Source organism: Peromyscus maniculatus, chromosome 18, assembly GCF_049852395.1.
Source record: "Peromyscus maniculatus bairdii isolate BWxNUB_F1_BW_parent chromosome 18, HU_Pman_BW_mat_3.1, whole genome shotgun sequence".
Lineage (NCBI taxonomy): Eukaryota > Metazoa > Chordata > Mammalia > Rodentia > Cricetidae > Peromyscus > Peromyscus maniculatus.
The window spans coordinates 15355167-15382041 of NC_134869.1; the positions used below are offsets into that span (position 1 = coordinate 15355167).

The 26875-nt window shown below is 39.2% G+C and overlaps 1 protein-coding gene across 10 annotated transcripts in view; it reads left to right on the forward strand.

Annotated features, from left to right (window-relative positions):
- Anks1b (ankyrin repeat and sterile alpha motif domain containing 1B) overlaps positions 1-26875 on the forward strand; it is a 1025752-nt gene that overhangs the window by 141102 nt on the left and 857775 nt on the right. For all 10 annotated transcript variants that reach the window (XM_076554619.1, XM_076554611.1, XM_076554613.1 and 7 more), the window contains exon 2: positions 19476-19556. In XM_076554619.1, the coding sequence (XP_076410734.1) occupies positions 19476-19556 (81 nt within the window). The remainder of the gene's footprint in view (positions 1-19475; positions 19557-26875) is intronic.

Consider the following 26875-nt stretch of genomic DNA (forward strand, 5'->3'; position numbering starts at 1 on the left):
TGTGTCTTCTTTATTGTCTCTATTTCAGTTTTCAAATCTTGAACTGTTTCCTTCACCTGTTTAAATTGCTTTTTCTTGGCTTTCTTTAAGGGATTTATTGATTTCTTCCAATTTTTTTCTTTGTCTTTTCTTCGACTTCTTTAAGGGAATTTTTCATTTCCTCTTTAAATGCCTCTATCATCATCATCTTTTATTTATTTATTTATTTATTTATTTATCTATCTATTTATTTATTTATTGTTTGTTTTTCAAGACAGGGTTTCTCTGTGTAGCTTTGCACCTTTCCTGGATCTTGTTCTGTAGACCAGGCTGGCCTCAGACTCACAAAGATCTACCTGCCTCTGCCTCCCAAGTGCTGGGATTAAAGGTGTGAGCCACCATCGCCCGGCTCTATCATCTTCTTAAAGTCATTTTTAAGTTTGGTTTCTTCTGCTTCTTCTGCATTGGGATGTTCCAGTCTTGCTGATGTAGAACCACTAGGTTCTGATGGTGCCATATCAGTCTTTATGTTGTTAACAGTATTTTTTTTTTCACTGGCATCTACCCATCTCTTCCTCCACTCCATGCCAGTGGTGTCTGTGTCTGAGGGAGTCTCTCTTGGTCTGATTGATAGATACTCTTTGTCTAATGAAAAACTCTTGGTCTATTCTGGGCTCTTGGTCCAATTGGTGCTGATGGATTCTGTGTCTCAGGGTGCAGCTCTTAGTCCAATGGGCACTAGTGGCCTCTGTCTCAGGGAGCAGCTATTCCCAATCAGTGCAGTGTGGGCTTATGGCTCTGGTGGTTGCTGGTGTCACTGGTGATGGCTTTCTTGGCAAGGGGGTGTAGGTGGGGGAGAGGCAGATATCCAGTCCCTGGGGCTCCAATGGCTTGGGGGAGGGGCACAGAATGTGCCCCCAGGCCCTAGTGGCTAGGGACCTGGTCTGCACAGTCTGGAGATGGGGCAGACTGGGCTTATGACTCTGGTGGTCACGGGTGTCACAGGTGATGGTTTTCTTGGCAAGGGTGTCAGGGCACAAAGAAGCTTTCTTATGCAATAAAAATGTTCTACATTCTTGTTCTCAATGAAAATTAAAGAACTCATTTTAAGTTGATTATTCTGACTATAATATGGTCAAACTAGAAATAGTAAGAGAGGATAAATCATATCACTTAAATGTTTTAAAAACACTAAATTTTTAGGGTAAAAGGAAGTAAAAGCACAATTCCAGATTATATATTTCTAGAGTTATTAGAATTGTTAGGATCAAAGCCCACCCAGGCCCTAGGCTCGCAGGCTTGGGTGCCTGTCTGTAGCATGCTAGGTGGACAAGTATGTGAAAAGCAGGAGGAGAGTAGTGACCTCATTGCTGTCACATTGGGAAGAGAAATGAATAACAAGGTCCAGTGACTCCCCACAAATGAGGTTTTGGTTTCTATGGGATACAAGAGATATGCATAATTAATGTGTGGTCTCACCCACCACTGACCCATCTGGGATCCAGTCTCTCATGCAAGTCCATGTGACAGGTTGTCAGAACTGAGACCTCTTCCTAGTAAACAGGCTCCTCATCTGGGGAGCAAGAGGCTTCAGCCCTTAAATTCTAGTTTCCTGGGATCCATTGTCTCAGTATAGTCAGGGGGCATGAGTATCTGTCCCTTTAGAATTTCTTCATCCCTGCCAGAACTCTTACATACAGTAATGGAAAAAATATGACTTGTCAAGACCCAAGTGATATGGACAAAATCACAGTATAAATGTTAGTGCTTATAGTCCTTTTACTTATAGACAAGAAAGAATAAAACTAATTGAATTAAGCATTAAGCTAAAAGAGCTACAGAAAGAAAGGACACAATAGTTGGCTGATTGAACCCTTTTAGCTTAGACTAAAAAGCAAATTAAAAAATAAATACTCAAATGAATAAAGAACATACTTAACATACACTTGATAAAAATAAAGATATCCAAATCTCTGAATAGGTCAATAAAATAGTCTCACATAGGGTAACAAAGGAAAAAAACAAATACAGAGCATCAGGTATTATAATGGTGATAGAACTGTAAGTATAGAAAATAACAATTACTATAAAGTATATACAGTTTTAACATAGATTACGAAAATTGAAGTAGCTAATTTCCTAGACTAATGTAAATTATTTATATAGGGAAATGCTGGCTGGTAAGACAGAGGTAGAATCAGCATTTATGTTGGCAGCTTGGATGTATTCTGTGTTATGTTATTCTGCCTCTTTGTTCTTTCCTGTGGGTCCTTATTATTTTAAAAGCTATTTATGAAAATCCAGCAGTAACTGTTACCCCACCAGGCATGCCTTTAACTTCATTACCAGGAAAAAAAATCATCCCTTTGTTACTTTAGAGATTCTAGCCAGTGCAGTTAAATAAGAAAAAACAATGGAATGACTATTATAAAGAAAGATTTCTAGTTGATACATCTAGAAAATCCAAGAGAAACTCCTCTGGGTCTTACTCGGATCATATAATTATATATAATTATAAATGGCTTTCTGGTTGTTTCCTTTTCTTTTGCAGAGTGGAATAAAGATATCCCCATTGGGTAGCCTTCTATTGCATAGTATGGCTAGATCCATGATCCAAGCCCCCACCCCCACTGACATATACACCCCTGGGTTCTCAGTATCCCTAGCTGATGTTCTTCTTTATTATTTTTCTCCATTTTTTTCAATTTGTAGTATGCACACACACAGAGGTACATACATACACATACCTATTTTGCATGTGCATGTGTGTGTATTCACATATATGGGGCATGTGCACATGTGTGGGCACATACATATGGGAGCCCAAGCTTCGTGTCGGGAATCATCCTGTATCACTTGTCCACCTCATCATTGATGCTGGGTCTGTCCATCAAACTCAAGCTTCCTCTTACGTCTTGCTAGCTACCTGCTTTAGGGATCTACCCATCTCTGTCTTCCAAGGATGGAATTACAGACAGGCTGCCAAGTCCACCCCACATTTACACGGGTTTCTGTATCTGAACTCCAGTTCTTCACACTTAAACCGCATGTGCTTTGACTACTCAGCCCGCAGGCTGTTAATGGAGTAGATGAATGACCTTTTTATGTATTATATGCACAGTGCTGGGGATGGAATCCAGGGCAGTGTGTATAGTAGGTAAGCTTTCTACCACGGAGCCACATCTCCAGTCTGATGGTTTAAAGTGTGGATCAAATTAGGCTGTTTCTTTGTTCACAACCCTTAAGTGGCTTTCCATTCTAGTAAAGGTCAAAGCCAGAAAGGCCACATGGCCCCATGTGGCCTGGCCTTGGGACTCTGAATTCCTCTCCTCCTTGGCCTTGTTGTTCCAGCCCTGCTGGCCTCTTTCCATTCTAAAACATGTCAAAGCCCCCTTTCTGTATTAAGTGGCCTCCTAAAGTTGTTATGTGCCAAAGCACCCACAGTCTACAGTAAGTAAAATGGCACCTTGCTTCTTTTCCTTTTTTTGGTTGCAATATTGTGCTCTTATTTGGTATGACTCATTGTCTGATATATTTATTTATTCATGTATTGAGATTTAAGGACCGCAGGGCAGGAAATTTTGCCTTTGTCCTCCCTTTCCCCTAATCTGACTGCTGTGTCATTAATGATGAGGACAGTGATAACAGTGCCTGCGCATAGTAGGTATTCAATAATGAGTTTTTGAAAGAATTCATTAAACACAAGATTTCTTAATTAGCAGCAACAATGAAAGGATATGAAAAATAAGATGTCCAAAATAGCAGTGAGCAACTAAGCTGATTAGTCTCGGAGAGGTGGTACATGCCTGGAGTCCCAGCTACTCAGGAGGGTAAGAACAGTCTGAATAATGTAGTGAGACTCTGAGAACAAACAACCGCACCTCATTTCTTTGGAATTTAAGTGTCCAGGCAATGTTGGGAATATGGCTTAGTATAGAGCACTTGCTTAGCATCCTCAAGACCTTGGTTCCAGTACCATAAGAACTAAGAACAAACCACCTAGCCAGCCATCCAACCAACCATCCAGTCAATGAACACACCTCATAAGGCAGTGATTCTCAACAATGTGGGTTGTGACCCTTTTGAGGGAGGAGTCAAATGACCCATTCACAGGGGTTGCATACTAGATATCCTGCATATCAGATATTTACATTACAAATCATAACAATACCAAAATTAGTTATGAAGTAGCAATGAAAACAATTTTATGGTTGGGATTCACCACAACATGAGGAGCTGTGTTAAAGGGTCACAGCAATAGGAGGGTTGAGAACCACTGACATAAGTCATTAGGCAATGAAAGAGGATTGTTGTTGCTTTGAAACCCTGCTTCACTTAGTGTGGGACAATGCAAGCCCAGCCAAGTCCTTGTTATGCCCAGACTGTGACCCCCAAAGAGACCACTAAAGACCATGGATGTCCAGAATGCAACAGCAAGGTTTACTCTATAGATACAAGTCTAGACAGGGAACTCATTACTACACCCAATACAGTGAGGCAGGGAGGAGTTACTCTTTCTTTGTGAGGCTAGCTATTTAAAGGCAAAAACCACAAGCCCTTCAGGACAGTTAGGAGTGGGAGGTGGGGGGATGGGGGTGGGAATAGGGGGCTTGGGGGCTGGAGGTTTTGCATGGGTGCAGCTCGGATTGGTTTATTTTTATTTTTGCTCTTTTAATTGGGTGATGGAATGTAACCTTTGAATTTACTGGTTGGGGGTTACAATTATCATTTTGGGGGCAGTCTGGCACAAGTCCCAGGCTTTGTCCTTGAGCTGTCGTGGGGGCTGGCAGGCCTAGCACGTACTGACTGTGGGGGCTGGCTCAGTGGTCTAGGCTGTGTCCTTGACTCATGCACATAACTCTAAGTTGGTGAGGGGTCCCAGACAATAAACATCTGGCTGAACTTTGAGCAGTCAGAGTACGTGCAGAAAGGGAGCTACTGCAAGGACTATGTCTTTTGTTCATGGCCCTCCCAGAAACTACTTGCTCAGTATCAGGAAACTGAAATTGAGACCTGATCTCTGAGAGAAGACTGAGCAGCCTGTTATGGCATCTGCTTGGTCTTTTCATGGTTCTGGACCTTCTTTATGTAATCTCTAAAGTGGAATAATTATAGTACTCATTTGATAGGATTCCTATGAGGATTCAATGAATTAATATTTTTAAATAATATATATTTGGGAATACAACTCACACTAGTATTAAGTATATAAGTGTGTTCAAGAAAATAAAGATATTTTAAAGAATGATATAAAAAAAGAATAAGTAAGTTAGTCAATGAAGTCACATTGAGTAAGAAGTCACTTCTACATTAAGAGATAGATTTATGATCTGAATGTTAAAAAAAAGAATGCTTTTCTTTGTTGTGTTATCAAGATGAGAAACAATACAGATTTGATTCAGTAAATATTTATGATAAGGGAAATGACAGGTGGACTCAGCTGAAGCTGAGCTGAAGGAAATATTTAGCACATTAGAAACAGTTAATAATTGTTCATTTAAAAAAATAAAATGGGCCGGGCGGTGGTGGCGCACGCCTTTAATCCCAGCACTCGGGAGGCAGAGCCAGGCGGATCTCTGTGAGTTCGAGGCCAGCCTGGGCTACCAAGTGAGTCCCAGGAAAGGTGCAAAGCTACACAGAGAAACCCTGTCTCGAAAAACCAAAAAAAAAAATAAATAAATAAAATGGATCCTTCAAATCCTTAGGAATAATGAAATATTGGAAAGCACAATGGAAAAATTAGACACACAGAAGAAATACAGTTGGCCCCAAAGATGAACAAGTCTCAGTTTCATAAGAACGAAAAGGTGCTCCGAGACAGTGAGATTGGAGTGGAGTGGCCCAGTGTCGTGGTCTCTGCCGGCAGACAGCTTGGTTTTGAATCTGGCTCTCAGCGATACCTTCATGTGTGGTCTGGGAAAGAGCTGTTTTGACTTTTACTTCCTCATTAAAAAAAATTCAGAAATAATCATGGAGGTTATAAATTGATGCACGTACAAGCACTTTCCATATTTTATAGTGTGCAGCATGCACCCAGTTCATCTATTATTCATGTCCTCTTGCTCAGGCTGCCTTAGTTTTCCGAGTATTTAGACCTACCTAAGTGCCTTATTTTGTAGGGTTGTAATCACAGCAAGTTCCTGTATTAGTTTCCTGTTGCGGATGTAGTAAATTATCACAGATTCAGTGGTTTAAACCTTGCGGGTCTGTTATGTTATAGTCACAGGGGTCAGCAGGTGTAAATGGGCTAAAACTAAGGGGTCGGCAGGGCTGCATTGTTTTCAGAATGCCCTGGGGAAGCCCATTTTCCTGCCCTTCCCAGGTTCTAGAGCAGGGCTTCTCCACTTTCCAAATGCTGCTACTCTTTCATACAGTTCCTCATGTTCTTTGACCCCCCCAACCATAAAATTACTTTCGTTGCTACTTCATAACTAATTTTGCTACTGCTGTGAATCGTGGTGTAAATACCCGATATGCAGTCTATCTGATATGCGGTTCCCGTGGGGGTCGCAACCCACAGGTTGAGAAGTGCTGTTCTGGAGGCTGATCACACTCCTGGGTGCTTTGTCGTTTATTTTCACAGCCCATGCTGCAGTTGCTATGGCGCTAAGTCTCTTTTCATCCTCTCCATTTAAGGGCGCTTCTGATTACATTGGATGCCTCTGGATCATCCAGGTTAAAGTCAGCTGATCAGCAGTTTAATCCTGGCAGCAGCCTTAATCTCCCTTGCCACGTGACATGTGTCTTCATTCTGAGGATTAGAATGTGGATTTGTGAGACATCATTATTCTGCATTCTGCGGCACCTCTGACTTACTCTAGAAAGACAAGGGTAGAAGGGACCATCACCGTCATCCATGGTTGTAATTGTGATACCTCAGTATAACCCCCCCACTCTATCCCCTACAGACAAAGAGAAGCTTAAACCAGCATTCCTAAGTGTAGATAAGAACTTAGACCCCTTTTCCCCAGGTGGCTGTATCTGCTACAGGGACTTTGGAAAACACAGTCAGGATATTTGACCAAAAGACTAAAAAGGGAGGCGGGTTAAAATAAATTATATGGTCTGTGCCTTTAAGAACTAGCCTCACAAAGAAAGGGGAGTGCTCCTCCCAACCTCCCTGCTGTGAGTGAGAGATTTGGAAGAGCCTCCCTGGAGGCTTGTAAACTTAGAAAACATCTTACTTTTACATTCTGTACCTAAAGTCTCCAGTGGCAGCTTTGGGGACATGATCTAGGCACAACAAGACCCTCACTCTATTGTCTCAAAAAGGGGGCTTTAGACAAAGATATCTCAATATAGATAGACCCAGGCCAGTTTCAAGTCCCCAGAAATGATGGCGCCAGCCCCAGGAACTCAAAAGAACAGAGTCAGGATGTCTGATGGTAACCAATTAACCACGAGATGCCCCTCTCCGGAGATAACATGACCAGACCCCAGAGAGGAGTTGTAAAACTCCTGACAGGGCAAACAGATAAGCTAGAATAAGATAAAGTCCAGGCCCAGGGAAAAACTGAACCAATCAAGGGTGGACCTGTACTAACCCCCTCCCCTCTAAGAAATTTTATGGGTTTTGCCTATAAAAACTAACTTCCCCAAGAAAGAGTAACTCTTCCCTGCCTCACTTGAGATGACTTGAGATGAGTTCCCTGTCATGACTTGTAATAGAAGTAAACCTTGCTTTTGCATTCTGGTGTGCTCGTCCTTGGTGGTCTCTCTGGGGGTTAAGATCTGGGCACAACAGTAATCACAGGAGGTTAATCCTCTTGTCTGGTTTGTTCTCAGGTGTTCTGTCCACTTTAGAAAAGGGAGCTGGGACCATTCTTTTTTACTTCAGACACTGGCGACAAAGTTGAAAGCAGATGAAGGGATCTAGGCTCACTTCCCTTGGTGATGCATTTCAGGCTCCGAATGGTTGCAAATTCTCATACTCTGAGTTGTTTTCTGTGGCACCATATTATATACACCGACGAACCCTCACAAATGCTACAGCTAACATAAAAATGCTTCCCAGAAGTAACTTAAAATACTGGTTTTGTACAAAATAAAATATCCATCTGACCCAGTCACAATTTCTTAGATTTTTTTTAATCTTGTTTGAGAATAAATAATAACTACAGTCATATTCTAGATTATAAGGCACAATCCTACAAAAGTTAGCACTGTAGGGGGTATAATGGCCAAAATTATATTAACAAACATTTTAAATGAATAATATGCATATTGAATTTTTATGTGACTCTCAATAACTTGAGCTGTTTCTCATCACGGCCAAACTATTATTTATTTTACTCTGTGACTACTCTGAGATGTTTTCTGTGGTACCATATTATATATGTAGACTATGCCGGTTATTATTTATTCTCAAAAAAAGATAAAAAAAAATCTAAGAAATTGTGACTGGGTCAAATGGATATTTTATTTTGTACAAAACCAGTATTTCAAGTTACTTTTGGGAAGCAGTTTTATGTTAGCTGTAACATTAAAATTCTGTACAGCAGCATTTCTTGAATGTTTTCTGTTTGTTTCTACTTTTTACTTGAGAAACTGCTGCAAGACGCAGGAAAATGTAACAGAATCCAGCTACTGTCACAAAAGCTACTACTTGGAAAAATCAAGGACTTCTCTGAAGGTCAAGCCATAGCTTAAGAAGTCTTGGTGATATTTTAGCTTTTGTACATATATATTAGCTGGTTCCTACAGACTTTCTTGTAATGCTATGCATACTTCTAAGAACTCCTAACATTGTATCTATCTAAAATACCTGTCAAGCACCCAAGGCCAAACAAAACAACACCTGTGTCCTAGGTCAGAAGGATAGCTTTATTTCTTGTGCTACTTAGAGACCCTCCCTCCTTACAGCCTTACTAATAGACTCCTAATTTCTTACCTAACCACTTCTAGAAATGTAGATTGAGCACATAAATTCCCTTCTTGACTAACTGATCATTAGCACTCATTTGGGTTGTAAAAGAAAGCCTGACTACCACTGCCTGAGGAAAATTCTTACCTGCCTTTATGACCCTGTAAGAATTCAAGCCTGGGGACCTTGCTGTGGCAGAGGATGCTATGGCTTGCGTTTATAACTGAACACCTCAGAGACTGAGGGGAACTGAGGTATAAGGAGAACGAAGAGAGGATATTGAGGATTTTTGACTAGAGAACTGGAGGTCAGAATGGAAGATGAGGAAGAGCTAGATGGGAAAGTACTAGATGGGTAAGAACGAGATGAGATGAGAAGGACCTAGATGAGGCAGAACCAAGATTAGAGAATTAAGTTAGAACTTACAGGGCAGCAGCAGATAAATGCAGAGAGAGATCAGGCAAGAGAGGAGCTAGGCATGAGAGCAGAACAGAAGCTTGTAGAGAGAGAACTGACTCAGAATAATAAAGTGTATGGACTAAGGAGTTTCATGTACATAGATTCATTTCCTTTAATCAAAGATGAAATTATCAGCTGGTTGTAGATTCTTCCCAGACCCTGGGAGAGGACTATCAAGGGGCTGGATCCCCATAGTCCCCGATAAGAAATATTTATGAGTCCCAAAGGATGTAGCTTAGGTAAACAAATTATACATTTGCTGATACCAAATTATAATGAAATTTATTTTAATATAAATATTCCTGCATATGTATATACATATAATCTATACATATAATTTTATTATTTATCAAAACCTAGAGCAAATTCCATACTAATGAGATGGATGGATGTGCTTTTTTATATGAAGGATGAAAACTAGGCTGACTGGCGTTGCACCATATGAGCCTCTTTAGGGTTTTTTGGAGTTGATGAAAATTTTGTTTTATAATGATCAGTGCTTTAATGCCACGTCGCAGAATGGAAGTACAATCAGGGCCATTTCAAAAATATTTGGAAATCCTGTCCTAATCCCATGTTAAAATTAATGAATAAAATTTTAAATGAAATTAGCCAGCAACCTAAAAAGCGGTTTCAAAAGTCAAACATTTCAACACAATACAGTTCAGACATTTACTAATTCAATGCTTCTAAGCTGAGGAATGAAAAGTATGGAAATACGCCAAGTTTTTGTTTTCTGTAACTAAACAGTTACATTTCTAATTATAACAGAAAACTCCATATATTCAGTAAAAACGCTGCGCCTCATATTATGAGTCTGAATCAAAGTATTCCAGAGAGCATGTGTTGTCATGTGAGGCATGAGAGCATGTGCAGTAGAAACACACATGTTGTTTTTTCAGAACCAAGTAACGTCTTGAGATGCATCATGGGAGAGCGCTGCTAGAAACACCCGGAGTTCATTGTGTGTAGTCTTGAATTAGTTTTGGTTGTTGCACATTCTGAAACCTTTTCCCCCATCTCCCTACATTCAGCTGTGTGCTCCCGTATGAGGTTATGTCTTATCATTTCAGAAGCTGTGCTATACACCATTGTAGTGGCGTACACCTTTAATCCCAGCACACAGGACGCACAGGCAGGAGGATCTCTGAGTTCAGGGTCAGCCTGGTCCACGTAGTGAGTTCCAGGACAGCCAGAGCTACATAGTGAGACCTGGTCTGAAAAACAAAAATGAAGGAGAAGAAGAACAGAAACTAGTAGTGATAATAATTATAATAATAAATATAGAGGAATAGAGCCTATAAAATGAATGTATGTATCAAATACATATGTATAATATATATTGTAAAGGAGATTTTATTAGATTATCTTACACCATAAGGACTGGATTGTTCAAAAGTGGCTTTCTGCAGGCTGGAGACGCAGAGAATTTGATAGCTTTTCAGTCCAAGAAGTGAATGGCTCAGTTTAATCCTGAACGTCTGGAAGTTAGATAGAGAGTTGTTGGTACAAGACCACATCAGAAGGCTGAGGAAGATACAGTCTGATGGAGGAGGAGGAGGGCAGGCTGAGGAAGATACAGTCTGATGGAGGAGGAGGGCAGGCTGAGGAAGATACAGTCTGATGGAGGAGGAGGAGGTCAGACTAAGGAAGATACAGTCTGATGGAGGAGGAGGAGGTCAGACTAAGGAAGATACAGTCTGATGGAGGAGGAGGAGGGCAGGCTGAGGAAGATACAGTCTGATGGAGGAGGAGGAGGAGGAGGGCAGGCTGAGGAAGATACAGTCTGATGGAGGAGGAGGAGGGCAGTTTGAGGGAGATACAGTCTGATGGAGGAGGAGGAGGGCAGTTTGAGGAAGATACAGTCTGATGGAGGAGGAGGAGGGCAGTTTGAGGAAGATACAGTCTGATGGAGGAGGAGGAAAGCAGGCTGAGGAAGATACAGTCTGATGGAGGAGGAGGGCAGTTTGAGGAAGATACAGTCTGATGGAGGAGGAAGAGGGCAGGCTGAGGAAGATACAGTCTGATGGAGGAGGAGGAGGGCAGTTTGAGGAAGATACAGTCTGATGGAGGAGGAGCAGGGCAGGCTGAGGAAGATACAGTCTGATGGAGGAGGAAGAGGGCAGGCTGAGGAACATACAGTCTGATGGAGGAGGAGGATGTTGCAGCATCAGTGGCGTTAGAGAGAGCCGCTCAAGAAGAATCGAAAGAGGTGTACACATGCTGCCTTTTCTTGAGAGTTGTACTTCGGGGCTGCCCACTTGAGAGTGGGTCTTACTCTGTCTGGAAAGTGGGTCCAGCCTGTCTGGAAAGGCTGTCCCAGAGAGCACTAGTGTGCCTCCTAGTGGATGCTGAAAACCAGTCACGTCCATCCTACTCTTGGTTTTTCTTTTCCTCTATCCCTCAGTAATAATATGGAACTGTCCTTTGCCATTTAACATGATAATCTCTGTCCACATTAGGCTATCCGTCGCTTGGAACGTGACTAGTCTGAGAGCTTATAGGGCTTTCTCTACCAGTGGCCTATTTCCCCAGCCCCATTAAAGCTCCAGAAAAAGCTGTCACACTCTCATGTTGTTAAGAATTTGAAGAATATAACAATGACCAATTTGTGGGGTAGCTATTTCTTTTTTAGTTTCCCTTTCTTTCTTTCTTTCTTTCTTTCTTTCTTTCTTTCTTTCTTCCTTTCTTCCTTTCTTCCTTTCTTCCTTTCTCTCTGTCTTTGTCTCTGTCTGTCTCTCTCTCTCTCTTTCTTTCTTTCTTTCTTTCTTTCTTTCTTTCTTTCTTTTTTTTTTTTTTTTTGGTTTTTTTGAGACAGGGTTTCTCTGTGTAGTTTTGCGCCTTTTCTGGAACTCACTTGGTAGCCCAGACTGCCCTCAAACTCACAGAGATCCGCTTGCCTCTGCCTCCTGAGTGCTGGGATTAAAGGCTTGTGCCACCACCGCCCGGCTTTTTTTTTTTTTAAGTTTTTTTTTTTTTTTTTTTTTTTTTTAAGATTTATTTATTTATTATAGACAGTGTTCTGTCTGCATATATCCCTGCAGGCCAGAAGAGGGCGCCAGATCTCATTACAGATGGTTGTGAGCCACCATGTGGTTGCTGGGAATTGAACTCAGGACCTTTGGAAGAGCAAGCAGTGCTCTTAACTGCTGAGCCATCTCTCCAGCCCGAGGGTAGCTATTTCTTAAATCTTATTTGCTATACATGTATGTATTGGCCCAAGAAACTCAGGATTACATTTGAGTTGAGGATTATTTTCTTTGATTTGTAAAAGCCAAGGGAATAAAATAGTTTCATGAATACCCTGGCCATTTGAAAGTTCAGTAGAAGGCCTATTTCACAGGATTTTGTTATGGTAGTACATGTACTATAACCAAGGAAATGGAGTGTTTGGAAACTTTGACTCTCATTGAAAGCATTCATTTTGGGTAAGAATGCTGACAGGAAGAATTTAAAATATTTAGAAATGGTATTTGAGTCTTTATTAGAATAAGACCAAGAATCTGAGTTTTCTTAAAAAAAAAAAAAAGCTATATAATAAGCTTCTCAAACCTTTTCAGCACATCTCCTAAAGGTACTTATTGTGATTGAATAAAGGAGGAATGTATCTTTAAGAAGTTGGAATGAATGGGCAATTGACTCAAAGCATGAGCTTTTAAAAATCAAGCTTTCTTTTTTAAGTCTGAGTTTGAGGTTTTTCGGGCCTGGATTATTTTTGGCGTTCAAATGTGTGGAGATGTTCTGTGGGTATGTGGATGTGTGCCCACAGGCTCTGTCAATAGGTGCAGCTGAATTTAACGTACTGGCACATATGCTGAATTTCTATTCTGAACTTCCTTGTTTATAAAAATATGTGCCTATATTCATTCTGCTTAGAAGAGGAGACATTCATTAGAACATTTTCAGGTTTCTATTACAATTAAGTTTTTTTTTGTTGACAATATGGAAGAGAGATTCAAGAGGTAAATGAAATGTATAGGACCTCAATCTTGTGTTAGTAAGAAATATCCATGTCTTTCCTCACTAAATACTTAGAAGATCTAATAACACGCAGGAAATTAAAACCACGTTGGTTTATTTATATCATCTTATAATTTGTTTTCCGTGCTTTGTGAGAGCATTCTGAACAACACAGGGCTCTAGACAGCTCTTTCTGAAATTAGGCATTCCCCAAAGACACCACTGCCCTTGAAGTTCCTGCTGGAGGCGGTATCTCCCCACATGTGTGTCATTCATGGTAGGAATCTGGTCATTTGCCATGCTTACTCTTTTCCAGATGTTACCTTGTCTCCTAGACCTAAGAATTTGCGTTCCCTCCCTCAGCTTTCTTAGTTTGCCGTTATGTTATGTTTCCATTAGTGCAGTTTCTTTCTTTGTCCCTCCCTCCCTCCCTCCCTCCCTCCCTCCCTCCCTCCCTCCCTCCCTCCCTCCCTCCCTCCCTCTGTGTCTGTCTGTCTGTCTGTCTGTCTGTCTGTCTCTCTCTCTCTCTCTCTCTCTCTGTCTCTGTCTCTCTCTCTCCTATCAAAATGAACTGTTAACCCAATCCCCTTTCTGGTCACTTTCAAAACCTGTCAGAAGAGTGGTCCCTTTGAGATGCTGATCTTGTTATGCCAGAAGTGTTTAGTTTCGAGTTGACTCCAGAATCAATCCCAAGTTTCTTGGAACGTTGTAAGTCTCCTCATAATCTGGAGTAAACCTACCACGGTGGTTATTCTTCGTTGCCAACCTGACTAGATTTAGAGTCATCTCTCAGACAGACCCCTGGGTGTGTCTCGGTGTGTTTTCAGACAGGATTGACAGAAGAGGGAAGACTCACCTTGATACGGTGGCTGCATCCCTTGTGGTAGGGGCCTGGCCTGATTAAAAATGGAAAAGCAGGAAGCCAGATGAGTACTGACATTGCCTTTTCTCTGTGTTCTAATCGGTTGAGATGTGAGCAGATCCCTGCTGCCTCAGCCACAGGCTGCTGTGTGGCCATCCATGCCTTCCTCATCGTGAGGGGCTGAACCTGAACTGTCTCCCAATAGAAACTTCCTCTCTTTTAAGTTCTTTATGTTAGATATTTGGTCACAGCAGTGAGAAAAGTAGGCTAATGAATCTGCCTTTTTCTCCTCACCTTTACCTCTCAATAGACGACATTTTAAATTATTCAAACATTAAATGAGTTGAATGTATCTTTGTATGCATTTTTTTCTGCACAGGATCATAACCAAAAGGCAGAGAAGGAATTGCCTGTACTTTTTCTAAAACAATGCTAGCATCACTTACCTGTCTGATGGGAATAATAAGAGTATTTGTCTTACATGGATGTGAAGGAGTTGTCGAATATAAAGCAATTGGAATTCTGAGCCAGATACAATATTTTGTAGTTCATTTTTTCACTTAATATGGTTTTGTTAACTTTCAAGATATACACAAATAGATAATAGTTATTTACTGTGGTAGTAATGTAACAGTCTATCGTCCAGTGAATCCATAGTGAATGAATTCCATAGTACTGATGAATCCTATTTTTTCTTTTCTTGATAGTGCTCATAATATTCTTCTTTCTATTATTAAAATTATAAATCATACATTTTTGGAGTTTTATATCAATACTTCCATTTCATATATACCAATTCCCCAAAGGTGAGTTGTTGGGTTAAATAATATTCATATTTGAAAAAATTTAGATTATGCTGTGGTTGCTTTCAAGAATGTTGAATTCAATTAGCAGCCTATAAAATGAGTTCTTTCCACTGTGACTCCATTGTTTATCATGAATGATATTTTGAAGATGCATGGTACTGTTACATAAGAACCTTTTCATGCACGTGTATATGTCAAGCATACTCTTCCCTATGCTTCTCTGTCCCCATACATTAGTCCCTTTTGTCTAGTTTCATTTGAACATTCATGTTATGTAAATACACATATGTGTGTATGTATTGATATAAAATAGATACACATTATTTTAGGTGTCTCTGTAAAAATCTAGAAAGCACAAGTTAGGGAAAACTTGACACTGTTTGTTCTGTGACTGGCTTAATTTGCTGGATACTGTTCTTTGCAGTTGCATCCATCTTTCTCCGAGTGATGCAATTCCATTCTCCTTCTGGCTGGACAGCTTCCATTGTGCATCTAGACCACATTTTCTTGATCTCTTCCTTGGTTGCTGGACACCTAGGTTGGTTCTCACATAGGTATTGTGAACAGTGCTTCCATCGACATTGATGTACAGTGCTTCTCTTCCTGTATCTGCTGTTTCCCTTAGGGGGATGTTCTCTGTGCTCACCCATGCTGTAGTGAGTGGTGGGTCTCGCTTCCTTTGACGTTGTCCTACATCGGCTTGTGCTACACTCGCTTTACTCACTTGTTGGTTGACAGGCGTTTAGGTGGTTTGTCTGTCTCTGCTATTTGTAGATAATGCTGCTAGTGCACACAGGAGTGTTGTTATCTTTATTGCCATGAGGGTAATTTTATTTCTTTTGATCTATGTTCAGAAATGTGATGGCTGGGCCATTTGAAGTTCTATTTTTAATTCATTAAAAAACCTCTATAATGTTTTCATAGAAACTATATCATTGCTAGCAGTATACATATACTTATTCCCCAAACTGTTCCAAGCACTTATTGACTTTGTAGGAACAGCTATGAAAAGAATGAGAATGACCATCCTGATGCTGGCATTAATATTTTATACTGTTTTTGATTTGTGAAATTGATTATTGATAAAAAAAAATCTGATGATTAATGAAATTATATGCTTTTTTCATATACCTCTTGTCTATTTTTATATTTCCTTTGGAGAATGTGTATTCAGGGTTTATGCTTATTTTAAGTGGATTTTTTTTTTTGCTAATGTGTTATATGATTTAAAAGTTTTTACTGGTGTGTGTGTGTGTGTGTGTGTGTGTGTGTGTGCGTGTGCATGTGCATACATAAATGCACATGTGGGTGCATACACGTGTATGCCAATATGTGATACAGGCGCCATTAGAGGGCAGAAAAGGGAACCTGGAGACACAGGCTTGGATGACATGGGTGCTGGGAATAGAACTCTTGTCCTTTAGAAATTGAGTGCGAGCCTTTAATGGCTGAACTATCTCTCTAGCTCGGTTTTTCTGTTTCTAAAAGTAGAAGCTGGGGTAATCAGTTTGAGGCTTTCCTTCTGATCTAAACTGGCATTTTAGTGGCACACATTTCCCTTTAGGTACACTTTAATGTGGAAAGTTATTGTATGTTGTGTTTTCTTTAAGCTTAAAATACTTCTCAATTTCCTTTTTATTATCTCCTTGACGTAGATGTTATTTAGTTGCTAACACTGGGGTTTCCAGATACCTTTGTGCTAGTGATTTCTAATTTAATTTCACTGGAGTCAGAGAATGTATCTTGATCTGAATACTTTTCCATGTACTGAGACTGTTTTATGGTCCACAGTTTGCTGTGTTTTTATAAATATCCTGAGTTTACTTGCAAAAAACTTTCATTATTCTGTTATTATTGCATAGAATGTTCTGTAAATTTCAGTTAGGTAAAGTTGGTTGAGAATATTTAATCCCTTACTGATTTTCTTTTTATTTTATCAATTGAGAGCTGGTTTAAATTTTTTTTTTTTTTAGATATAGGTGTATAGGTTTGCTTTTTTTTTAAATTTGCAGTTGTGCCAGGTTTTGTTTAATATATTTTGAAGATCTGTTGTTATATGTAAAAAGAACACTTACATTTTTCTATCCTCTTGTCAAATCGAGTCCCTAATCATTGTGAAGTGACCCTTTCTGTCTTTTGTTTAGCTATGTTGTGAGCTCTCATTTGGAACAGCTTTTCGTTCTCTATTAAGATCATTGAGGTTTGTTTTCTCTTGTGTGTGTGTGTGTGTGTGTGTGTGTGTGTATGTGTGTGTGCGTGTATGTGTGTGTATATGTATGCATGTGTGCATGTATGTGTATGTGTGCGTGTGTGTATGTGTGTGCGTGTGCGTGTATGTGTGTGTGCGTGTATGTGTGTGTATATGTGTGTGTATGTATGCATGTATGTGTATGTGTGTGTATGTGTGTGTGTATGTGTGTGTGCGCATGTATGTGTGTGTGTATATGTGTGTATGTGTATATGTGTGTGTATGTGTGTGTGCATGTATGTGTGTGTATGTGTATATGTGTGTGTATGTGTATATGTGTGTGTATGTGTATGTGTGTGTGTGCGCTCGCATGCTCACGCGTACTTATGCATGTCTATTATGTGAAGGTCAAACAAGGACCACAGCTTCCCTGGAGTTGGAGATACAGATGGCGATGAGATGCCATGATGGTGCTGGGAACCCATCTCAGGTCCTCTGCAAGAACAGCAAGTGGTCTTAACCACAGAGTCATCTTTCTAGTCCACAAATATTGCTATATTTTATTATGCATTTCCTTATACACTAGTATTTTGTTCTAGTACTGTTGTTGCATGTGATGTTTTGCTTTTTGAAATTTTTATTTGTTTATTTGTTTATTTATTTTTTAGACCAGATTTCACACTGCAGTCAGGTACGGTCTGGAACTCACTGTGTAACTGGAATTGGGCCATGTAATGGTCCTCTCTTGGTCTCCTGACTGTTGAGATTAGAGGTCTCTACCAGCACACCCGGACTTCCTAAGGGATGTATCAGTATTGGTTTATCTTATCCTCACAACGAGACTGTCAGATGGAGTTATTATTGTCATCTCCATTTTCAGAGGGATTTAGTGGTCCTTTTCAAATCTGCACCTTGCAGGTGGTAGCACCAGGTTTTGGATTCAGGTAGTGTCTTTAGGAACCGTGCTTTGAATAGTTGCGTTATTTTTAGCCTTCTGGTGATTCTTCCTTGTGTATGTGCTGGGAGTTGAAATTCACATCTTCCAAACCTGTTGTTACTGTTTCGTGTCTGTTCTCTGTCCCCTCCTCTAAGCAAGCTTGTCCCGTCTTCTCCTCCTTTGTTTCTTCTTTGTTATGCTTCCTGTTCCCTTCTGTCGTCTTAGACTACTGTTTTCTTTTCCCCCACTTTCTGCCACTTGATTCCTGCGTCTTAATCTTCTTTTACTTCACTCTTGAATCAGTGCATTCCACTCATTTTCACTGTCCCGTCTAGCGGCACACGCCTGCTGTGATCTCTTATTGGAAAGAGCTGTCTGTCATTTTTCTCAGCAGTGGCGCTGCGTGCTCTGTGGTGGCTGAGTTACCCTCATACTGTTCATTATTACTTCATATCTATCACCTACATTAAATTGTATTTTTTTGGAGACGGGATCTTAGATGTAGCTCTGGCTGGCCTGGAACTCTCAGAGATCTGCCCGCCTCTGCCGCCACACCCAGTCAGACTATGTTCTTATAAGGACAGACTATTGCTTATGATTCTGTGTTATTAATGCTTATCTTAACACATGAGACCTAGAGTTAATGCATTATAAATATTTTGTGAATATGAATTTGTCATTAGTTAGTATCTTTTATAATTTCTGTATCCGCATGAATAGCAGATAAAGTCCTTTTTGTCTTGATCTCAGAAAAGCATCTTCCAATGCTTTATTTTTTTCAAAGTCCAAAAATAATTTCTTTAATTGCAGTGATCAAATATAGAATGGATCTTTTATAGTTCCATGTTAGCTCCAGAATATATTGTATAGTAAAGTCAATAATAAGTACATAATTGTTAGGATCTTCCTGTGGTTTACAGTGGACCAAATCTTCAATTTATCTGCAGTTTATGAAATACAGGTTCCATTTTCTCAGTAGCAACAGGACAACAAGAAAAGTTTAAGTTCTTCCCATAGTGTGAAAATGGGTTATAATGCACGTAAATCTCTGCCATGTCAGAGTAAGTGTGTTAAAAGAGGAGCAACAAGTGTCACAAGTCTTTACTCTTTAGTATATAGTATCTGAATGCTAATACTTAACAATAGGGACTAAGAGGGAACATCGCACCTACACTTAATGCATGGCAGTGAGCATACATTCGCCAATAATTTCTGAAGATGGTTACACTCACTGTTGAATTTCTCTACGTCAAAGAAATGAAGTTGCCCTCTGGGGTATGCATGAAAGATGGGATTCATTTCCTACAAAACTGCGGTTTTCATTCGCTCCATACCCCCCCTGCCGCGGGACTGGGTGGCTCTTGCTCTCGGAAGCGTGCCTCTGCGTAACTGTTAACTCTGCTCTTCTGTTTCGTTTGCAGCATCTGGCGAGGTCCCAATGTGAACTGCACGGACAGTTCGGGTTACACCGCTTTACACCACGCGGCCTTAAATGGACATAAGTAAGTGCTACTTGTTCGGGCTGGAAGTTTCATGTATTTCGTTCCATGTGATGACATTGGTTCTGTCTGTTGATGCCTTTCTTCTGGTTTTGGGCAATTTAGGGAGGTAACACTGACAAATTAAGCTTGGTGCAACTCTCATTGGGTATGAATGTATTTAGAGTGTTAGTTCAAAGAAGTGGTCTGACAAGCAGTAAAATGTATCACGCGTGAATGTCGGAAGCAGGCAGTGACAGGACCATGTTAATCCTGTGTAGTTTTAGGGAAAGAATGGGATAAAAATCACTGCTTACCTTCTCTCGATATTTGCCTGTACCCACTCACCATAGGAGTGGATTCTTGCTGGAGTCCTGACTTTATGATCCACGGGTGCTTATGTGATATTTTCTCTGTCATCCGCAATCAGTTTTCTCTGCTCTAAACTGTTTGATTTTGTGGAATTGATATCTTAATTAATATGCTAGTTTATGCTACGGGGCCTGAGAGAACATATAACTTCAACCAGCACTTTACAGCTGGTGTTCTATCTGGGTCACCTAATGGCTTAGTGATAAGGTGTGATGCATTTTCTTGGTGACACAGAGGGCCTGTCTTTTGCTACCGGAAGAACAATGTCTCCTTTTCTGTGTCTCCCTTTCCTTTTGGTTTTTCTTTTGCAGGAATGATGAGCGTTAGTTTCCCCAGGTTTGGCTCATTTCATTTCACCTTAGTGTTTTGGATGGGGTGTGCTAATCAAATCATGCCTGTATCCCAGCACTTGGGAAGCACAGGCTGGAGGATCAGGAGTTCAAGGTCATCCTTGGCTACATTGTGAGTTCAAGGGCAGCCTGAGCTACATGAGAACCTATAGCAACCAAATCAAACAAACAAACAAACAAAAAAAAACATATGTGTATCTCCTTCCACCTAATATTTATTTAAATTTGAAGCACACAGGCCTTATTTATACTCGATCTTCTGCCTGATGACCATAAAACTCAAACTTCAAAAAATTTACAATTTGTCGTTATTTATTACCATAACAGTCTTTCTCTTAAAACTTACTATGTCACTCTATCATTATCAGTACATTTAAAGAATCATTTGAATTGCATAAAATATTATTAATGCAATGTTCTGCTATTTTGATTCTTAGTATCAGATTGCAAAACCACATTTATTTTTCTCTCTTCTTTTTTATATTGTGTCTTCCTATCCCATCTAGCTTTGAGTGTTTTGACAGGATTTTTTTTTTATTATTAAATTGTTTTTCTTTTCTTTTTTTAAATATTTGTTTATTATGTATACAGTGTTTTGTCTCTGCCAGAAGAGGGCACCAGATCTCATTACAGATGGTTGTGAGCCACCATGTGGTCGCTGGGAATCGAACTCAGGACCTCTGGAAGAGCAGCCAGTGCTCTTAACCTCTGAGCCATCTCTCCAGCCCCTAAATTGTTTTTCTATAGAATGGAAAATGTGTTTGCGTGTTTGTCTGTCTGTCACTATTTTCTTTTTGACTGTAAGTTCTTGACTATATATTCCCACCTTGCCTCAATCTCATGACTCCCTTCCAGTTTCTCTGAAAAGCAGATTTCAGGTGTGAGTCATCATGTTCTGCTCACACATCTCCTTTAAAGGTGAAATTATTTATTCTTATTGTATCTGCATGATCAGATTCCAAGACAAATTAAATCAGGTTAAGTCACAAATAATGATGTTTCTTTTTCACTCAATTTAGAGTTCAGGTTTCTGATAAAGGGAAGCTCTGTGAGGTCCAATGTATCCAGTGTCTTGGGCCTGACTCTGAGTTACACTCATTTCTTATTTTCTTACAATGCCACTATAAACACTTCTCAATTGTCTGAAAGCAAGTAAGGACTTGTAGCCTCTCTCAATTTTCAGCAAGTTTATTTAGTAAATATTATTTATTTACACATGATGGCCTGGAAGCAATAACTCTTTGTTCCTATTATCAATATATAAAATGAGGATAATTTAAAGGAGTTGAACAGCAATCATTAAGATTGGCATAAAGAGAGGAGGGTTGTCTTATTGCATATGATTTGGAAAAAGCACAGGAGAAGTACGTAACGTGCTCGTTGTCTACCTTTAAGCTGTGTTAACTATAACACTTTTAGGCCTCAGTTCAGAGTGTATCAAACTTGTTGGCTAGATATTCTTCATTGTTTCTCTCTGTCACATTTTTGATATATACATTATTGTTTTTTTTCTTGTTTCTGTATTTTGATGCAATAGTTCTGAAATTTGGATTATAATGGATATTTCTTGAGTCTTGTATGTTTAAATTACCTATCAACTGTTAGAGTTAGACACCACTTATCTCACCCAATCCCTCTTATTGGATAGAGGACAAAGCAGGCCATTCTGGATAAGCGTGTGTACCGAGAATCTCAGCATTCTGGTTACAGTCTATGATTTTTCCCAGTTCTCCATGTTACACAGTTCTCCCCTGTGTTCCACCTCTTTCTGGTTTTCTATGTCACACTGTGTGTTTCTAATAATACTGTCTTAAGTAAAAAGAGAGATTTCAAGGAGAGACAAATATCCGGGAAGGTATAAAGGAATACCTCTTCTTTTCTCTGCCCTTGTCGCTGACCATGGGCGGTTAACACTTTCTCAGGTTGTTTTTTTCTCTAGTAAACCTGAGTAGATGACATACAAGCCTAGTCCATTCCTGTTGCTGTTGTGATTCCTGGATTGTGTCTATAAATGTGACCTCTAGGCTGAAGTTCATGGGCTCACAGAGCTGGGAAGAATGTGGCGGGGTCCTGTATTTTATTCTTTGGCTTTCAATATAGTTCCCCGCCCCCTCCCAACATGTGACCAGCCCTAAGCCTTCACATTGCAAACTGAGTCCATTTCCTCCTCTTTGGTGCATTTTTCCTCGGGGCCTGGTGTATCAACAGTGGTTAATCCACAAATAGAGAAGCATTTTCTCCCTGGGATGCATTGTTTCTTACAGAGCAGTTGGTCTCCAGTCAGCCAGGCTGGACACAATAGAAGTTGTACTCTATTGGTGGTGTCCTGGGCCATTTGCAATTACAAAATGGAAAGTTATTACCTTCAAATGACAGAAAATCATGGCCAATAGAACAAAATCTACTAGGAGTGGTATAAACAATTCACACTATAAACATGATCCCTTAATTCTCTTCTGAATAGAAGAGAATAGAATCCATGCCTGGCCTTCTCTCCCCCGCCCCATACTCTCCTACCCCTTTGTTTTCTCTCCTCCATTCCTCTTTCCTGTTTGATTTCCCTTTCCTCCTCTCTACTGTTGTCTTATTTCATTTTGTAATTAATTAGTTAATTAAGGCCTGGGGTGGGAATCCAGACCTCATACATGCTAACAAGCCCTCTCCTGACACGCTACAGGCGCAGCTCCCTTGATAGGTGCCTTCCTCCCTCCCTCCCTCCCTCCCTCCCTCTCTCCCTCCCTCCCTCCCTCTCTCCCTCCCTCCTTTCTGTCCTTTCTTTTCTGTTGTTGATTTTTTTCTTTTGGGAGGGGCGATTCTTCCAAGCTGACTTTGAGAGACTCATTCTCCTCCTGTCTCCATCTTCAAAGGGCTGGGATTGCATGCCTAGCTATGTTTCAAAAAATAATTTTATCTTTCTCAAGATTTTTGTGAAACTCACGTACTTATATTTTATTTTATCCCTCTTCTCTAATTAGGAAATCACTTCTTATTTTTCTTCAGTCTTATTTCTCAAACTCTGTTGGACATGTTGTGATACTCCTTGGATACTAAATAAAAGTGTCAACAAATTGTCTTTATTCCTTGGAACTATGTATAGTATATAGTATGGTATACGTGGAGTTAAAATATTTTTTATTCTTCTATCTCTTTTAGGATTTAATAGTTTATAGACTAGCATCTGTAATCTAAATTCCATGTTAAATTAGAGCTAGAATCCAGAGAGTAAGCTGTTTGTAGTTTTGATTTTTGCTTTTTTTCTTAGCTTTTTTTTTTATTTTTTTAAATGAAAGGAGTATTCTTAAATTTTATAATCAGATACCTGAAGTTGTTGGAATAACTAGAAACATCTTTGATTTTATTGCTTTTCTTTTCACAATCTAGACATTGGAGGTGTGAATTCAGTCTATAGAGAAACTTCAGTGAGAGTGCAGTGTGTGTCCCCAAGTCTTCTGGGCATGCCGGACACACTTGAGACTTTATTTGCTTTAAAGAGAAGTGGATAGCCTCGGGAGAGTCTGAGCTCTAGCGTATAGAATTTGAGAGTTCCGTTGGTTAGTTAATTTTGCAGCCGATGAAGCTGTTAGTTTGGGGTTCACTGACAAGCAGCAGGACAAAATAAACGCTGGTGGTTGTTATCTGGTTCCATGGGCTCTTGTTAAGAAAAAAGACAAAAAGCGAAGAAGAATGTCCTACCAATTACTTTGATTTTGCTTAGAATTTATTCTGAACTTTTTCCAAGATCTTTAATATTAATCAGAAATGTTTTTATATTTACCAGAACATGAATGCAAATGAAAGTAGAAAAGTTAGTACTTACAATTTTGTATTTTTATCTGAATTTACATATATTACCTTAAAGCCAAAAAAGAATGAAATTATTTAAATTGGATTACTTTTTGATTTAATTTGATATGTTATTTTGCCTTCGGCAACAAAATTACTTTTTCTGAGACATCTTCCACCACATTTATATTAGGATTTCAGAACATCTTTTTTGGTGTGTGTGTGTGTGTGTGTGTGTGTGTGTGTGTGTGTGTGTTGGGGCAAACATTGAATTCAGGTTTTGTACATGCTAAGTGTGTACCTTGTCACTGCGTCACACCATTAACCCTGGGTTACAGCCAGTTACTGGATGCTGGCAGTATCTTACAGCCCGTTATTGAATGCTGACTGTAGCTCACAGCCCGTTATCGGATGCTGGCTATAAGAAACATTGTTACTTTATTTGTAAAATGCAAGGATTGCTTTGCTACTCGCTAATCTATTGACGTCATCAATATAACTTAATATTTAATCCAAGTAATGAAGCACAGTCAGTATCCTTACTTGTTGGCAACTCTGAATAAGATATTAGATACAACCTAAATGAAGATAAAAAGTAATAATACTGAGTTAGTATTTCTGTTGTTCTTCGAGTTTAGATATTATAGAAAGTACTCCAAATTTAATTTGCTCTTTATAAGCCTTATGAAAAGGCTTTTTAATTAGCATTAGGTATGATACATTTAGATACAGCATAAGAAAGATGAGTAGAAGTTTATTAGTTCCTTATTGTGTTTACTTATTTGATTAGAAGTCTAACCTTATGTTTAATAAGTGTGTTTTCAAACTGAATCTAAACTCAATTGGTTCACTAGTTAATATATCTGAATAAGGTTACACAACTCAATTAAATAAAAGCTTAAAAGAAAATATAAATTTAAAGATAAACACATTTATTGAGCAGCATATATTTACTCCCAGGTACTTGGGAGGTTGAGGCAAGAATATTACAAATTGAAGAGTATCCTTAAACTTGGCAGGACCTTTCCCCAGAATAAAGTAAAACATGTCAGGCATGTTAGCTCAGGCATTTACTTACACATTCAAGGCCCTGGATCCAATCCCTTGATATTGCAGAAAAACAAAGAAATTTAATAAACACAGTTAAAAATGGAGACAGCAATTGAAACAGCAGGATGGCTCAGTTCCTAAAGGTTTTGCCTTCAAGCTGATGACCTGGGTTCAATCCCCTAGTACCCACAAGGTGGAAGAGGCAACCTGCCTTGGCAAGGTGCCCTCTGACCTCTATAACATGTGTGTCTCCTCAGTCAAATAAAATAATGTAATAAATTTAAAAAGAGTATTAATTGTCATCTTGTAACTTATAAACATATAGATTATCCCTTTCTCATTTAGGTACTAATGGTAATACTATTATGTATACAGTACAAATGTTTAGAATAAGCCACTGTTTAAAAATAAGCATTTTCAATGTATCATAAATTTTCTTGGTAAACAGTGAATGCTTACACCTATGTTATTAATAAATACCAACAAGATTTGAGTCAAAGAATAAATTCTGTATTTTGGATAAGAGTAAAAGGAAGTAGATGCTTTGAGCACATCAATGTTTCCTTTTGATATTTACCCCTTGCAAGGCATTATAGCCTGTGTTATACTACTATGATGAGGTATGCAAGGCTGGGTAACTTTATAAAGAAAAGAAAAATACAGGAATCATTTCGCTGTTTGTTACTTTACAGATGTCAGTAATACAACAGTATATTTTATTCCAAGTAGTAAAGCACCGTCGGCATCTACATTTGTTGGTATTTCTAAGTGAGATATGATTCAACTAAATCAAAGTAAGAATACTGAGTAGGTATTCTACTACACTTTTAATTTAGGAGCTATAGAAAAGTGACTGAAATTTAATTTTGTGTAGAGTTAAAGACCCAAATCTAGTGATGTCATTTGTGATGGCAGAGTCCCAAGGTGACTCAAGTTACCACATGACCATTGTTACCACATGTCTATGTTTCTTCTTGTCTTTCTTATAAAACCAGTGATATCCATAGGATGTTCTACCACAATTACCTTATTTACATCTATTCATGTCCCCTAGGGCCTGTTTCTAGATACTATAGTTAGACTGGGTTCTTGTAATGAGAAATAAATTTAATGCATAAACTCCTGGACATAAAACCAAACTATATACAAAACTAAGGAACAATTTTCATGAAGATTTTAAGATGGTTTTTTTTGCATAGATATTAAGAAATAAAATTAAAGGCTTTACTATGAATTTGGAGCAATCGATTTTATTCTAGGAAAAATTCTACTTAGAATTTGGTATTTAGTTTGACCTGCCTCCTTTGGTTTTATTTTACCTTTTAAGTGCTAACTCATTTTTATTTAAAAAAAAAATCTCTGAAATTGTTCAGCAGTACAACAGCCCTCCCTGAGCATAGTCTGGATTATGTAGAATCCACAGCTGTAACTTTTCCACTGGATTCACATCACAACCCCATGAAGCTGATAGCAGAGTGTAATATCTAAATTCCATATTAACAGTGAAAGAGACAAGGAAAATACTCGATTTGCTTCAGGTAGCTAAATTATTAACTAGTGGAGATTTGGGACTTCAAGCCAGATTCTTAGTGGGTTTTTCTTAATTTATAACTATTGATGGGATCCCTGTTCCTCACTCATCATGTTCTTATCTCAGAATTGAAGACTCTAGAACAGCGCTCATGCAGCAGAGATAGAATCATGTGAACTGGGTAAATGTCGAGTTCTACTTCTTGTTTATGTTCTTATTTGATACAAATACTCATGCTTACACAGTGAGTTACTAGT